The 16,041-nt window shown below is 32.6% G+C and overlaps 4 protein-coding genes and 1 long non-coding RNA gene across 12 annotated transcripts; 3 read left to right on the top strand and 2 right to left on the bottom strand.

Moving 5' to 3' along the window:
* Positions 1 to 411: 411 nt before the first annotated feature.
* On the top strand, positions 412 to 2,985 carry LOC128883478 (uncharacterized). Of its 3 annotated transcripts, XM_054135870.1 has the most exons (7): positions 412 to 549; positions 610 to 1,720; positions 1,923 to 1,952; positions 2,019 to 2,194; positions 2,244 to 2,321; positions 2,397 to 2,591; positions 2,655 to 2,985. In XM_054135870.1, exons 2-7 carry the CDS (start codon positions 967 to 969, stop codon positions 2,790 to 2,792), a joined length of 1,371 nt encoding a protein of 456 aa, XP_053991845.1. In that variant the 5' UTR covers positions 412 to 549; positions 610 to 966; the 3' UTR covers positions 2,793 to 2,985. The 3 variants fall into 3 exon arrangements, with proteins under 3 accessions (XP_053991845.1, XP_053991843.1, XP_053991844.1); XM_054135868.1 differs by having other exon boundaries at positions 1,923 to 2,194; XM_054135869.1 differs by lacking the exon at positions 412 to 549 and having other exon boundaries at positions 558 to 1,720; positions 1,923 to 2,194.
* Positions 2,986 to 6,267: 3,282 nt separating this feature from the next.
* Positions 6,268 to 11,586, bottom strand: LOC128883477 (uncharacterized). Its single transcript, XM_054135867.1, has 8 exons — positions 11,114 to 11,586; positions 9,267 to 11,067; positions 8,663 to 9,209; positions 8,444 to 8,608; positions 8,218 to 8,391; positions 8,022 to 8,147; positions 7,751 to 7,960; positions 6,268 to 7,692 (listed from the first exon to the last, which is right to left on the bottom strand). The coding sequence occupies exons 1-8, from the start codon at positions 11,349 to 11,351 to the stop codon at positions 6,268 to 6,270; spliced, it is 4,686 nt and encodes a 1,561-aa protein (XP_053991842.1). The 5' UTR covers positions 11,352 to 11,586.
* Positions 11,587 to 11,892: 306 nt separating this feature from the next.
* LOC128883317 (uncharacterized) lies at positions 11,893 to 13,281 on the top strand. Of its 5 annotated transcripts, XR_008458853.1 has the most exons (5): positions 12,033 to 12,341; positions 12,435 to 12,587; positions 12,631 to 12,750; positions 12,809 to 12,884; positions 12,942 to 13,281. XR_008458853.1 is itself a non-coding variant. In XM_054135534.1 (4 exons), the coding sequence occupies exons 2-4, from the start codon at positions 12,083 to 12,085 to the stop codon at positions 12,987 to 12,989; spliced, it is 792 nt and encodes a 263-aa protein (XP_053991509.1). In that variant the 5' UTR covers positions 11,893 to 11,924; positions 11,978 to 12,082; the 3' UTR covers positions 12,990 to 13,281. The 5 variants fall into 5 exon arrangements, 4 of the variants coding, with proteins under 4 accessions (XP_053991509.1, XP_053991511.1, XP_053991512.1 ...); XM_054135534.1 differs by adding an exon at positions 11,893 to 11,924 and having other exon boundaries at positions 11,978 to 12,750; XM_054135536.1 differs by having other exon boundaries at positions 11,965 to 12,587; positions 12,657 to 12,750.
* Positions 13,282 to 13,499: 218 nt separating this feature from the next.
* Positions 13,500 to 15,534, top strand: LOC128883266 (oocyte zinc finger protein XlCOF6-like). 2 transcript variants are annotated; one of them, XM_054135448.1, is made up of 6 exons: positions 13,500 to 13,898; positions 13,956 to 14,345; positions 14,401 to 14,568; positions 14,622 to 14,749; positions 14,806 to 14,881; positions 14,939 to 15,534. In XM_054135448.1, exons 1-6 carry the CDS (start codon positions 13,676 to 13,678, stop codon positions 15,532 to 15,534), a joined length of 1,581 nt encoding a protein of 526 aa, XP_053991423.1. In that variant the 5' UTR covers positions 13,500 to 13,675. The 2 variants fall into 2 exon arrangements, with proteins under 2 accessions (XP_053991423.1, XP_053991422.1); XM_054135447.1 differs by having other exon boundaries at positions 14,806 to 15,534.
* On the bottom strand, positions 14,568 to 15,623 carry LOC128883267 (uncharacterized). Its single transcript, XR_008458823.1, has 4 exons — positions 15,539 to 15,623; positions 14,886 to 15,484; positions 14,731 to 14,817; positions 14,568 to 14,686 (listed from the first exon to the last, which is right to left on the bottom strand). It is a non-coding gene; the product is annotated as an uncharacterized LOC128883267 (long non-coding RNA).
* Positions 15,624 to 16,041: the final 418 nt, after the last annotated feature.

Raw genomic sequence — 16,041 nt, 5'->3', positions numbered from 1 at the left:
TTCATAGTTGTGTCGTTCTTACAAGTTTTACTTTAACATTTTTTTTAAATCAAACTTATTTGACAAAAAGTTTTTATAATTTAAAACAACTTTTTTAATTTTTTTTACTAGTTATTTTTTTATTCTATAATTTAATGGCTTTTTCGTCGGTCTTTTTTTTTTTAATTTAAAAAAAACAAAATAACTATTTTTATTGTTGCTAAAGAATAATCTCAAACATTTTTAATTTATTGTTTTTTATTCTAATTGTTTATTTTTGCGCACTAAAATTAAATTAAAAAACTTTTTAAAAAATGCTAGTTTTAATAGTGTCGAAATAATAAAGGAAAGTTATTTTTATTAAAAAAGAAAACATGGTGAAATAAAAACAAAAATCTGTAAATACAGAACAGTGTTAAAATAAAGTGATAATGTAGCCTTGCCATGACACTTTCTGTTTCTTCGATTAGTAATTCGTTGTACTAACAATACGATAAGTTTGAAAGATAAACTTTTATTAAGAATTTTTTTTTGGATCCACCCGTTTGTTTTTTTTTTTTAAATTTCAAGGTAAGTGTTCCACTGATGTTACTTGTCGTATGTTTTTTTTTTTGTTTGTGTTGTTTGTAGACGTTTCAAAAATTAAAACCATTTTAATTTAAATAGAGAGAAAATTAAAAAAAGGTTCTTGTGTTCACGTATTTCTATTTTCTCAGTATTGATGCTGTATGTTTTGGAAAAGATTCTTATGACCAAAGGAAAAAAAGTTTTATAAAAATGTTTAGCTTTTTCCAAAATATATTAAAAATTACTAGCAACAAGTAAAGTGGTTTTTAAAAAGATATTGTAACGTTGGTTAGAAACAACGTTGAGTATATTATTATAAGCTCTCTGTGTTGTGACTTCTACTGTTGTCAAAAAATTTATACATAACAGTTGTTTGTGAAATAGTCTAAAAAACCTTTTATCCTATTGATTACCAGTAGAATGGAACTTTGTCAGCCGAAAAGTTCTATTGAATTAGATATGCCAAATATGATAGATCACACGACATATGAGGCATTTGGTGAAGAAACACTTTTATCTACTACTAAAGATACACCCTCTAGTACACCTATGGAAACTGAATTGGGTTGTCAATTGGAAGATCATGAAAAAATGTTTTATAGTAAAAACAATATGATGGATTCTTCAGATGTAAACGGTATTGATTTTCCTTCACCTTCGAATGATATCAAAGGAGATCACTTAACTCCAACTGAAGAAACATCGAAAAAATTGGAACTCAGCTTGGATGAATTAATTCAACAAAAACATGTTAAACATTGGAATACACAACGTGAAACTCGCAAAAGTTTAGTAAAACAACATGGCGGTGCACGTTATCATATGGATTTGAATAACGGTAGGAGTACTGGTTATCAAAAAAAGCCTAGTCTTGTACGAAAACCACCTGGAATCCATGGACCTTCTTCCAAAATAAATTTTTTCCATTCCAGTGTTTTACCCTATCATGGTTCAAATCGTTCTTTTCATCGAATGACGTTACCTCATTCAAAATATCTACAAGGCAATACAAATGATTCAATGCAATCTTCATCTATTTTTCTCAATTCTAATGAGTCATCTCTGCCTCATTTTTCTAGTGCCGCCCTCAATTTACCATATCGCATCTCTTTACGTAATGCAACTCGTTTAAATCATTCTATTAGTAAAAGTTTGTTTCCCCCACCTCATCCGGGTATGTTTATAAATTTTCATGAAAGTTAATGACGAATGTTTTATCTCTAATAAACTATCTCATAATTTTTTTTTGTTTAAAGAAAAAAAACGGTGAGAGAAGGAACGTGTTATATTCTTGTTTTAAAAAAAAAACTTTATGTTTTTTTTTTTATTATACAATTTTTTATTCAAATGATTAATTCATAAAAAATTCTTTCTAGATGCAACATTATTCCCCAAATCAAGAAACAGTAACCGTTTTGTACAATCCCGATGTTCTCATAGCTCTTTTAACCCTTATGGTTCATGTGCTTCAGTAACGCCTTCGTATGTGGATCCACTCGTTCTAGCAGAGGATTTCGCTTTAGCAGAAGTGGAAATTTCATATCCTCCACCAATTGAAGAAGGAACCGATCCTTCTTTAGTCAATTCTCTTATCGTTAAGTTTAAAAACACAAATGTTTTAACTATACGAAAAGCATCGGGAGATATGGTAGTCTGAAAGTTAACAAAGAAAAAAATTATTTATTTGGTTTCTATAGATTCTTAGTTCGGGCGGTTGGAAAACCCTCTCCACTCAATTGGTTTTAAATCATGCTCTTAAACCTCTTGGACTTTGGGTAAGTTTTTCTTAGACCTTTTAAATTCTTTTCGTTAACGAATCTTATTCTATTTTGGTTTTGGCGTTGTCTTAGATTGAAACTAAACCAACAACAAATGTTTTCAATTCAACTGAATTAAATGATGCGACCAAAGATGTGTGTATGGATTCGAGTGAGGAAAAAGTGAACGACAAAACCTTAACACCAAATTACAAAAAATTGCCTCGTTCACAACAATGGGTTGTAATGAATGGTAAATTTTTTGTAACAAATTTTCACGATGATATGGTGAGACCTTGTTATAGCCTCTCATTAAAACATTTTCGAATGTTTTTTAACACTTTTTGATAGGTTATTGGTCAAATAGGAGTCACTCATCGTTCTCAACTTATGGCTCGTGCAAGTGTTGTGGCACAACATTTAAAGCAAATTAAAAATAACGCGTTACTGCGTTCGAATTTCACAAGAAACAAAAATATTCCAGTTTGATTTAAACTTTTCTTTTGTTTTTTCTTCAATAAAATCAAATAAAAACGTTAATGTCTGGTTCTATTTTAATTAAATGACTTTGTTATAATGATTAATCTAAAATGTTTTAATTTAAAAAAATCTAATTGTAGAGGGTTTTTTTTTTTTTTTCTAGTTTAAACCCATTTAAACATTTCAAACTTTGTTCACAACATGTAGAGGAAATGTGAGTAGACTGCAGGAGCTCAAACATCCAGCTATCAAACCAAAAGTAATTAAACAAAATCCTTTTGAAGAATGAAGGGAGACATTTTTTTTTGTTCTACTTTTTGATTAAAAAAACAATTAAATTTTTTTTTTTGATATTGCATCACTTTGAAAGAATGAAATACCTTTGTAAGGAAATTCTTTCCGTCGTTTTATTAAAATGAAGTAAAAATATCTAAAAAAAGTTTTTCTCACTTTAAAAACCAATTGTATAGAAAACATACTCCAGGAAACAAGAATCCTATACAAGCACTTATGAAGGATCCCATGAATTTGAAAAGAGTTTTGACGGAAGGTAATAAAAATGCAACAAATAGACAAAAGAAAATCTACAAAACAATAACTCATGAATTTTCGTTCTTTCATTTAATAGTGTCCTATACCAGAACTAAACGGGTTAATTTGTTATGCATGACCGTTGCATGAACGTAGGATCGCAAAATCGAATTCTTCATTTACAAATAATAAATAAGTTGCTTGAATTGTCAATGAAAAAATAAGAACCCATACTAGAAAATCACAACAAGATTCCAAAGATCCAGTAAAGCATAATATTTGACTTAAAAGAAAAAATATCAGTGTACTATAAAGTAGGACACTAAAAAACAGTAAAAATTGCATAAGTCTTAAAAGAAACATTGGGTAAAAGAATAATCACTTTTTATCTGGTAGCATCACTATATTTTTGAGTATATTAGAATGAGTTTCTTGCTGGAATAAAAAAACACCTGATATTCCCATTACCGTATAAAGAAAGACGACTATACAAAAAGATCTAGTCACATTAGTCAAGTTATTAAAATTGTTCAGTTTCGTTGTTTTAATTTACCGTATTGCAACATAGTTTAAACGTTCATAGGTCGGATTGAAGAAATTATTGTCGATTGTTTGCATGTTTGTGTGATACAAAAATGAAAACATGAAAAAAGGCAACGCTTCAAAAATATCACTAAGAGAGGATGGTAACCACTTGATTGCAAAAAACATATTCAAAGTGGGGCTTAATCCCTGAAAAGAAAGAATTTCATCATGTCAAACATTACTCTTTTATAAATATACCATAGAGAGTTGTAAAAAAAATGTTGTTATCACAAGAACCAAGCCACCTATGAATCCTAGTGTTACAAAAATGAAAAAACATAATCCAGGAGTAACACAGAACGGAGTGCATACCAAATAAGAAAACGTAACGACAATGAGTCGTATTTGGTAACATACATACGGTTAAAAGTAAAAGACATGTGACGTAAATCCAAATATTCTTTTTGTAGCCGACAATTTTGTTAATAAAGAAAAACAGTATGGCCCGTCTTACATAGGGATCTATGTCGTATTTGTACGAGCGAACGTGTAGCACTTCAATTATTGGGTGAAAGGAAGAAATCGTTTCATAAAAATCTGTTAGACACACAAGGCATCCGATTAATGTTCTAAATAAAAACGTTTTTTAAAAAATAAGAATGTTTAACCGAGTTTGTGATTGGGACACACCCGACGTTAAATAAGAAATAGATTATTTGAACAAACAGTAAAAAATAATGACTTGAAATTCTTTAATGTTCACACAGCATCCATAAATAAGAAATCTCGATTGAAACGTCAAAAAAATTACTTTGCTCCCATGTCTTCAATCGTTTGGCATCCGTACATTAATTGGATTTCAAAATAAACCATGACAGAAGCATAGGAAACATATGCGAATAGAATGTTAAAAAAAATTCCTAATAAAACTCCTACATTTCGTTACTTGATAATATTAATTAAAAATAAAGCTATTGACATACCGGATTTAAAAAAAGCATAAGGTACAGAAACTATACTAATACTTAAAATACATCCTAACCATTCACATATAGATATTCTCAAGGAACTACAGAAAAAATGAAGGTATAAGGGTTTACAGACAAAAGAAGTCAATGTTATTACTGAGTATTTCATTGATTGTAATCAAAATACAATACGAGCATCAAAAAGAAAAATACAGCAAAATACAATTTTTTGATTACCCTTCATCTAATAATTTTAATTTTTCATTCTTGTAAAAGTTGACTAAAAGAGATAACAATCCCAAATCTATTCGTTGAATTGGGATACGATAAAACAAACATGGTTTTATTAATGCAACGAAAAATTTTGAATTCCCATCGTAACAAGAAAAAGACCATATGAGTCACTATCAACAAACCTAAAGATCAAAAACTTACACATACTTTTAGCGGACAGCACACTTTTTTCTTTTGTAACTGCTTGAAACTTATGTATCAATGGAGATTCTAGTGATGACCCAAACGATGATGTCATGGATTTCTACGTAAATATCTTGTTTAAATAAAAAAAAAAGAAATGAGTTTTAGTGGCATACTATAAAATTTGCCCAAGAAAAAAAATGAACTTCCTTTGACTCAAACCTAAATGACAGCTTCAGTAAAAAAAAATAGTTGAGATAAAAAGCATCGACTGTGACAGATTTTTAATTTTATCAGTGTAGTATCAGGCGTTTCTTTCGTAGTTCAACGATCAAATTCAACTTTTTATTAATATTCGTGTCAATAAACAAAACTTTCAAGGGACTCTGAGCATAAGTAAATTGTTGTGTTTAAATGTTCAAATGTGAAGTCTTCGTTAACATTAGCACTGCTTGCTACTACTCAGAAATACACATTGTGTTAGTTTGCATATATATATCTCTTGTTTTATTTAATGCTTCTAGATATCTAGACCGACACTTAAGCAACAAAAAAAGGTTAAAAGATTATTCTATTCGACTAGCCGTCTTAATCATAAATTGTGAAAAATGACACGAGCCAGATAAAATATAATTCAGTCAAAGGTTTTATTAAAGAATCTGTCAGCAAATCCTATGTATTCAATATGTTATTAAAGAAAAACGAGTACGAATGTTCTCTTTGAAACATTCAGTCAACGTCTATACAATTTACTCCGTATGAAAACAAAGATTTTGGGAACACTCAAATTATTTTTAAGCTTGATAGAAGTTGGTTGGATTAATATACATTAACAATAAATCGATGATCACTTTTTCATTTACCGGTCAGATTTGGGGAATCACATGCTTTCACGTTTTTGTTTTATTAACATATCTCTGTGGACTTTTCTTGTTAAAAATAAGAAATTAGAAAAATTACACTATTATAAGATAATCTTTTCGTCGATGTCCACTAAGGAAAAACGTGAATTCTAATCGTTTATGTTTATTAATATAAAAAGCCTATTCAGTTTTTTTTTCATTTGTCGGAAATTTTGTGGACAAAAATTGTGGTTGAACATCGTCTACATGGGAATCGGATTCGTTTCGATGTTTTTTCCGTAGTTCTGGTGTCGGTTCAGCGAGTGACAAAGCATCCCCTCTAGTTATATCTTTACTGCTGTCTATAACATTATTTGTTAGAATTTTATTCGAATGGGAGCCGCGTTGCCTTTGACTTGAAAGTGATGTTCTTTGGGATGATCGAGAACCTCTAGGTCTTCCAACTCTACCACGACCACGCCTTTGCATTATTTTTCTTCCTGTCATTATACTTCCCTGATCATCACCATCATCACTATCATTATAATACATACTACCCATATCGTTATTAAAAGACGTTGTTGGAGATAAGGAAGTTTTTGAAAGAAGAGGTAAATGAAAACCTTCTAAACGAACTCCGGAAAATGCTTCTACATACAGATTAGGGTTGTGCGCCGCAACAAGTACCGGCAAAGGTTGGAAAATGCGCTGACGTGCTTCAGCTGTAAAATTGAAGCGACGTAATATACCTACTAAAAGTGAAGTAGGTGAACATACTACTCGATACGTTGGAGGTCTTGCATCCGCCATCGTTCTCAATTCTTCACGAAGTTGTTGATCAATATGATTTTCTGTTGTTTTTAATTTCAGACGTGCTAAGACAACTGGATTTGTACTGAGAGGTTTGCCAAGATGATTAAATGTACGTAAAAAACATTCAGCGTGGTTTTTATTGAAAATTTTGTTTTCACCTGACGAAAAAACATCTCGCCATCTTTCATATTTTCCCGATCGGTAACTTCCAAGATCATTAAGAATATAAGAATATTGGCAAGAACTTCCCCTTAAAAAAAAAGTGACTCCTTCCATTAGAAAAATTCTTTCTATTAAGTCAGGTGTATTTCTTTGAATATCTTGTACTTTTAGATAGCGATTTTTGATTTCATACTGACGCCGTTTCTCTAAAATTGCTTCACTTGTGTAATCTGTAAGATCCCAATTGTTTTCTTTCATATAACTATTGTCATCTATGCTTTTATTTTCATTTCGAGAAGATAACTTTTTTTTTTCACATAAAAGATAATTACGAGTCTCTGAGGGTAGCGGAGGCGGAAGAAACGCATCAAAAAAATTTTCTTTTGTTGCATTGTTGACGTTATTTGAAACGTCAGTATTTTCGTTCGATTTCTGGGGACCGGTTGTATTTAAATTTTGTTCTTTTTTTTGAAACCCGCTCGAATGCATTAAATCATAATCAAATGTTGATAATGAAGGTTCTGATACAGTACAAGTATCTACGGAGTCTGGTTGTGTTTGGGACGATGTTAAATGACTTGCTTGAGGATCTCCTGATGAGAAAGTGCCGATTTTATAGATGAAATCATGAATAACACGTCTTTCTAAAAGCTTTACATAATGCACAAAAATCAATTAAAAATTTTTTTTTTTTTGAAACCAGGGTTACTTTTTTTTGAAATGTCGGGGTTAGTTCAATTGGTTCCGGTATTTTAGGGCGAAAGACGCTTTGTGGAATCGTTGTATCCTTCAGACGTTTTGAAATGTAAGGATCATAACAATTCCATTCATGAACCACACCATCTGTTGTTAAAGCTAAAAAGTCAGCGCCTATACCAACAACATCGATTACCACTTTCTTCTGTAAGCTTCCTTGTACCTACAAAACACATTCACAAGGTAAAAAGTATCGTGGTATTGTAAGCTAGTGATAAATTGACCTGATAAATCAGAACACCTAATTTATCCTCAGATGATCCATTAAGTTTTTCTTTAGCCGTCCACATCCATACAGTACCGTCAGCTAAAAGAACGGAACCACAATGACCAAGAGGTCCGCAATAAATCTAAACAAAGTGTGATCGAGAATGACAGTAAAAAATTATTTTTTTTGTTAAACCAGAAAAAAAAAATTACTTTTGTTGGTCCAGTTGGAAAATTTTTAAATCGAATGTATAAATTCTTTCCTTTAACAAAAGCTGAGTGTTCATCTTTAGCTAAAGCATACAGTATCATAGCCACCTCAGGACTAGAACCTTCTGAACATAATAAAGAATCTTCTGTTAATTCTGCTAGAGCTATTTCTTGAACCTAAACAAAACGGGTTTAACCTAAAATATTGCAATTGTTCTAACATTGATACCTCGGCAACAACTTTCTGAGTATCACCATGCTCGTCCAGCTTTTCAAGAGGAACTGAAAGTTTAATTTGTTTCTCTAGATGATTAACAGCAACCAAATTCTTTATAATCGAATAAGAAAAATTTTCAAAGCCATCTGAATAAACATTTATATCGGTATCATTTAACTAAGGAAAAAATAAAGAACAAGTTAAATAAGACTCGTGTGCAAGAAACCATACTAAGGAATTAGGAAATGGTTGAGATAAAAAAGGGATGAAATAATTATTATTATTATACGAATCTTGGTTCAACGTAGTGTTTGGCAAAGTTGGATGTCCTTGAAGAGGAGTCAAATTATGAAGGGGTGAGTTGACCGCGACTTTTTGTACAATAGGGTAATTAAAAAAACCAAAACATTTGGCGATGCGTACGGTACCACACCGGTCTAAAGCTGCAATAACAAAGGGATCCGGAAGCCAATCAGGATTGAAGGACGCCGTCGGGCAGCATAAAATGCCTTGTGGATCATGCTCTATGAAAAATCGCAGCTCTTCCATGGTGATATCGTTTGAAGATATGGTCACGTTGCTAGGAAAGGCTATATTGTTTAGCTGAAGTTTTTGACGAATCGATTTAATTATTTCAAGACGTTTTATTGAGTGATATTTTTCTCTCCAATCTTCAGGTAAGTTTGCAGAGGCTATACGAACAGAGACAATGGCACAATTATCTAATATCTCAACATGTTCCCATTCATTCACTCGTGATGTCACTAAGGGGTGTGTTCTAATTTGCCAAAAAAATAAAATAACAGTCAGTAGGAGAAGAGAATAAAAAAATTACTTGTGACGATACACAAAAACACGGCTATCGTTAAGTAAAGCTATTAAATGATATCGAGATGCTGCTATATCCCTTACAGGAATTCGAGAATCAAAAGAAGACCAAACAAAGGATGCAGTTAAATTAACAGCTAATTGTTGAATGCTGTGCTTGAAACGTTGTAAGATAGTGGAAGAAGCATCTTGACACGTTTGGAATTGCGTTGGTTTTAAAAGGAGTGAATGTTCTTCTTGTATACTCAGTGCGATAGCTAAATTTGTAAAAGGTCCACCTAAAGCAACATATTCTTCGGAAATATCATCTTGAGAAGGAAATGCTTCAAGTTGTTGAAGTGATTCAGAACAAGCAGTGTGCTGAAGATCTCGTAAACTTTGAAGACAACGGAAAGCTTTTTTATATAAATGTTTTGAAAATGAAAAAAGGGAAGAATCAAATTGAGATGAACTCTTTTGTCCCAATGCTTCATTACATGAATGAAGCGAATCTAATTTCGTTTTAAACGAAACTGTTGTATTTTCTTCTAAAGCATTTGTAGGATGAGCCGTGGCATCCAGAGACGACATTTCGTCTTCCAACGATTTTTTTGACATGTCGTTCAAAGGATATTTTCTCGGTCGACCTCTCGGTCGCTTATTAGACCAGCTGCATACATTTTCATTCATAGGCAATGAAAAAAATTTATTTGGCCCACATGAAGCTTTAAAGGTTTTATTCGAATCACATTGTAACAATGATGATGCATCTTTTGTTCTTTCATGTCGATCTATTAAATGCTTGGAATCATGGAAACTATCGAGCACGTATGGTAAACATGTAGAAGATGGATGGCTTTCCGTTAAAGTAGGCGATTCATGGCAGTGGACGTCGCTTTTAAGCACTGTATTTTTAAGTGCATCTTGAGCTGCTAACGAAAAAGATGGTCCATAACTTTGATACATATACTCATTAAAATCAAGTAAAGAATTTGTTGGAAACGGATGCGGAGGAAATGTTACTGTTGGATTTGATGATTCTTCATAAGATGAACGGCATGCATCATACACATTCACAACGGATGAAGTATTACATGAGGGAGGTAAGATATGTTGATATGGAACATGAGATGACTCATTACAATTAGATAATAATTTCTTGTCATCTGCCTTATCAGAGCAAGCCACCATTTGTTTTAACAATGCTGAATTATTGATTTGACAAGTTGTATCTCCGGTTTGTTCCACGTGAACTCGGAATTCGTCTGATACTGTGTGGCAACGACTTTCTTCAAAATTTCTTCCAGCAATCGAATTTTTGTTTCCTAATGAAATGACATCTATTGATGTTGAAGCTGTTAAAGGATAATGAGAAGCAAAAGTTGTGTGTTGCGATATGTCGTAAAGTGAATTTGTATTTTTAGCTTCTGAAGAATCGTTTTCCAAGGTATGACAAGTTGGTATAGGGCTTGTTGTTTGAGTTTTGAGTCGATTTGTATCAGAGCACGTCAAAGCTTCTGTTTCATGTGAGGTACGACAAGATTTTTTTTCAAGAAACGGACTATTGCAGCGAATCGTCGTTTCACATATATGCAGCACTTGCTTGGATCCCTCTTCAGATCGATTAAAAGATTGATTCGATACGTTCAAAGTCTCATGTGGTGTTTGTTCATGTAAAAACTTGAATAATGGCTTATCCGCAACGGACGGCGAAGGACGCTTAAGATGATTTTTTAAAATTTGCGAAGGACTATTATTTTGTTCTTCATTCTTTAAAAAGGAGTGGTCAGAATCAATTGAACAATTTGACGCTTTTGTTAACAAATGTTCTACATGATGCATTATTAAAATTAAAAAACTATTGGCAAGATTTACCTTGTTGAAAAGAGCAATTCGGATGCAAAGACCTCTCACATGTTTTTCGAATATCCTGAAGAAAATGTGTGTTCTGCGAATCGCACTCGAAAGACGAATTTTCCGTCAGCGTTCTTTCTTGATTGGAAGTAGGATGGAAGGCACTAAAAGATGGGTCCATTGCAGTATTTTCATACGTTTCATTTTCAACGGTACATAACGGCTTATTATTGGGGAATAAATGACCTGCAGGAACCATTCGACAAATGTTTTTAGATAAATTCGATGAACGTAGGAAAAATTAGAAAAATATTTTTCTAAATACTAATTTAATTTTATTAGCATTATTTTAGTATAAATAATAACGTTTTGATGGAATGTAAAAAAATATTTTGTATAGAAAACACGTAGCAAACAAAACCCATTAATGAGGGCAAAAATCATTAAATTAAAAAAAAAAACCCTTTACATTAAAAAAATAAAATTAATATTTAAATAACTCCTTTTTTTTTCTAACAAAATTTAGTTTGAAATAGTGTATAACTCTGTTTCAACAAACAAAAATTATAGTAATGCTATTACAACATGTCGCGTATCTGACATAAAAATATCCTAATATCTTTCTGTCTCTGGTCTGCAGTAGCAGAATGCTCTATGAAAGCTACTCTTTTATTATAAAAACGTTTTACTTACGTTTGTGATCTAAAACAAATTTGAAAATTTAAAGCCATACGCCGAATACTAGTAATAAGTATAGAATGATATTGACACTTGGCTTTGGTAATATGTTATGTTGGTAGTGTCAAATGTCTATAGGCGCTGTTCCCATAAGGTGATCAAAAGATTTCACATTCAAAAAGCATCATTAATAAAATAATTTTTTAGTAAAAAAATGTGGTTTTTGAGTAAGTGGTACGTTATTAGTTTGAAATAGGTCTATTAACCATTTTCATCAACACATACTGTTTTGATAAATCGAAATTTCGTTTGATGCCCAATTCAAAGAATCAAAACCACACGACTGTAAGTATTAATCCTTGTAAGATTCAACCAAAAGAGAAGCCTATTCGATTAAATAATGCTCGACAAGTAAGATTAGCAGCTTATACGGTGTCAATGGATTGGCCAGTTTTTACTCTTCACAATAACCACGTGAAACCATCACGGGAGCATGATTTTTACCATGGAGAACCTTGCAGTTTACGCAGCGCTGAAAGTCGTAAAGGAATGGAATTACCTCCAGGAGCAGGTAGTAACCTTTATTTAATGTTTCAAAAGCTTGTTGAATATGACGGGTTTTTCCACATTGGCTCCATTTCTCTACGTTACTTTAACTTTCTAGTGTACCGTTATAATTGTACCAATGGGCATCCTGCAACATCCTGGAGCCCTTTTCTTTTTCCGAACCCTCCTAGAAGATTTTTATTAAAGCAACCGCATTCCACATCGTTATGCTTTAAGACAACTAACACACCCAAGTATGGACATTCAAACGGTAGTCCACTCTCGTCAGATACTCTAAAACGAACCTTAAAAAGCTCTATGATTTCAAAATATATAACAGTGCCTCCAAACGTAGCCCAAAAGCCTACAAGAGATAAATATGCTTCTCAGTGTGCGAAAGAAATGAACCCATCTTTATTTTGTGATCTTGAAAGGTTTCCTCTGGCAATCATGCAGTGTTTCACTCCATCTGTGTGGTATATGGTTTTGTAGACAAATCTGGATGGATCCCGAAATCCGTGTGGAAAGAGCCTTTCGAATGTATGCAGATTCGAAATATTGCACAAAAGTAACTTTGTAAACAACTGTTGTCTCTTTATGTTCTTGTTTGCATTTTGACTTCTAGGGTAGTCGCATTAAAGACATTTCTCAACTTCTTCGTCCTGGATGGTAATGTTAAAATTTTCTTAATTGTCTACCTTTTATCCTTGTTCTGACTAAGAAGCCTCATAATGCTATTAAGGTTCAAAACTTAGGTTAAAGTGAACAAATACAAAATTGCTAGTCATTTTTAGCCTTTGTACCTCTAAGTCTCTCCCCTTGTTTTTATAAACACATTGTAAAATTTGTTTTAAGAAAAAACTAATTTTTTTTTTTAATTTATTTTTCTTCTTTAAATGCAAATCTATTCATTCAAGTAACGCCTGCTTTAATGTAAGAAAACATAAATGTTGCTTGTTTCGTCATCAAACAATCAAAAAAAAAGTTTTTCGGAAAATCGTTTACTGAAATCAAACGACTGGTTTCTATTGAGTTAAAAAAATAAAATAAATGTAGCTCTCAAGTAAACACGTTTATTTAAAAAAAAAATAAGCGTGTTTGCTTCGACGAAAGCCTTGACAAAAACGTTTTCAATGCACAGATCAAAATAGTCACATGTAATTTTTTTGTTCGAAATCAAAAGTACAATGTTGATAAACAATTTAAAAAGAAGCATAATCGAACTGCGTAAGATAAATCGAAAACCCTTTGTTTTCCGTTAGGAATGCTTTGTAAAAAATCTTCGTTTTTTACAAAAATCTTTCTTTAAAGGGATCACAGCAAAGGCTAAAAAGTAAAAATTTTCTAATTTTTAAGACGATGAAGACGTTTAAGGAAACGCCTAGTATCAAAACGGAATTAGTCATCAATGAGTTGGCTGAGGACACATTGTGGAATCCTTTAAAGAAAAAAACCAAGGATTTACTAGCTGTGTGGAATGGAGCCAGTTTGAGAAATCATTTTCTAGTTGATGAAGCAAGCGAATACGATAGTGACAAGGAAATGGAGATGGTTCAATGGTATCTTTTAAAAAAAAAAAAAGGTACGGCTTTCAAGTCAGCTTGTAGTGACCTATAATTCTTTTATGTTATAACGTTAGAAAAGGAATCTTTTCAATACCAAGACGATATTAAAAAGCAGAGTGCGGAAGAATTAAAAGCAACTCATTATCAGTTTATCTCAAACGGAAATGACGTTATAAGACGCTATAAGTGTCCTGCGTGTCCACGTTATTTCTCCTCTAATTACTTACTGCGTTTTCATCATGATGCAGAGCATCTTCACAAAATTTTTACGTGTTCTTTTTGTAAAGAACAATTTAGTAATTATAGAAAAAGGCAGCGGCATATTCTTACAAAACACCATTTATTTGAAACAGCTCAAAAATGTACTTTTTCAAATTGCCCTAAAACCTTTAAAAATCCCGTATCTTTACGTGAGCATATTCTAAGTGTTCATAAGAAAAATGATAAAAAGTGCTTTCAATGTGGTATGATTCAATTTTCCATTTTAAGTGCATGTGACGCTAAATGATTGTGTTTTAGATCAATGTCAAAATGAAAAATTTTTACACCAATCCGCTTTAAATAAACATATGTTACTAAAACACTGCCCTCGAACCCCTGAAGGGTTTTTTCGGTGCACTTTTTCTTCCTGTAGTTGCGTGTCGAAAAATTATATTTCTTTTCGAAGGCATTTAAACGTTCATAAAGGTAATAAAAGGTTTTCTTTAAGGCGTTCACACTTTTACATATTTTTTTTATAGATAAAGCCCTTCAATATTCCTGTGATCGACCCGAATGCACGAAAAAGTTTTCTTGCTTCACCGACCTTGTGAAACATCGTCATTCTGAACATAAAAATTCTCTTTTTACCTGTGATGCGTGTGAGAAGGTACTGTAATTCTTGGGAATCCTCACTTTATTTTTTAAACAACTTTGTTTTGGCAGAAATATTTTACTCTGAAAAAATATCAATCTCATCTTCTTCAACACGAAACTTTAAAAAAAAAAATCATTTCAATGCGTACGTTATATTCAGTTTTACACCTTAAATTTTTGGTTTGTGTAACTTGTACTCCAGTATTTTTATGCCCTGTTGCGACGTGTGGAAAAACATTTTCATCCAAGCGAAATATGTACGAGCATCTAATTCACGTTCATTTAAGGCTCAAATCCTATCAATGTACCTATTGTTCTCATCATTTCACTACCTTTAATGCAGCACAGCATCATTTGAAAAAGTTTCATACCGTTGAATCCCACGCTCAATCGATGGCAAACATTCAAGTCATTTATCATGTTTCCTGTATCAATACCGAACAGGCTGTTCAAAGAGTTGCCACAGCTTTCTGTAAACAAACCTTTCCCTCATCTATCCTTCGCCCTAATGGAATGGGCCTCCAGCTTACCGACGAGGTTGAAAAACAGCTTATTGAAATTTCAAAAGATACGTCGTACGGTCTTATTCGAAAAAAAAGAATTCACAAGGCGAACGTTTTAAAAGATTGTCCGAATCCTTCTGGTACTTGTATTGAAACTTATACCCAAAAAAATTCCTTACTGAACAGTATAAAAGAAACGACTGAGAAAATTCATTTTGACGTGACCGGATTAACCAACACTCAGGCTAATAAAAATTTCTGTTTGCATAAAAGAAAACACCAATCTAAATTATAGATACCTTCAATAGAAAACGGGATTATCCATTCAAGCCTTTTTTTTGGTGCCAACATGAAGAAAATGAGCTTTCTCACGGTCTCTTCTTCCTTGTATTGACAGAAATCTGAATGACCTTGATAAAAATGAACCCTAGCACGTTACGTTGTCACATTGTTGCGCCGTTTGAGTAGATCCCATTTCGTTTCTATACAGTGAAAAAGATGTTTAAATTGAGAGTCAGAAATCACTCAACAATGAGTTGACCTTGTTGTTTCTTATAAAACACTAAAGGAAAAACATTTTTCATAACATACATAATAAAGAATTTTAACGGCGTGCCCATCAGAGAAGGAAAAGCCTGCTCACTAAAAAAGCCACGGCGTGCCCACCAAAGAAGGAAAGGCGTGCCCAGCAAAGAAGGAAAGGCGTGCCCAGCAAAGAAGGAAAGGCGTGCTCACCAAAGAAGCCACGGCGTGCCCACCAAAGAAGGAAAGGCGTGCCCAGCAAAGAAGGAAAGGCCTGCTC

Source organism: Hylaeus volcanicus, unplaced genomic scaffold (assembly GCF_026283585.1).
Source record: "Hylaeus volcanicus isolate JK05 unplaced genomic scaffold, UHH_iyHylVolc1.0_haploid 12221, whole genome shotgun sequence".
NCBI lineage: Eukaryota > Metazoa > Arthropoda > Insecta > Hymenoptera > Colletidae > Hylaeus > Hylaeus volcanicus.
Note: the sequence above shows the minus strand (reverse complement) of the source record. Positions and strands in the feature narration are given on the sequence as shown.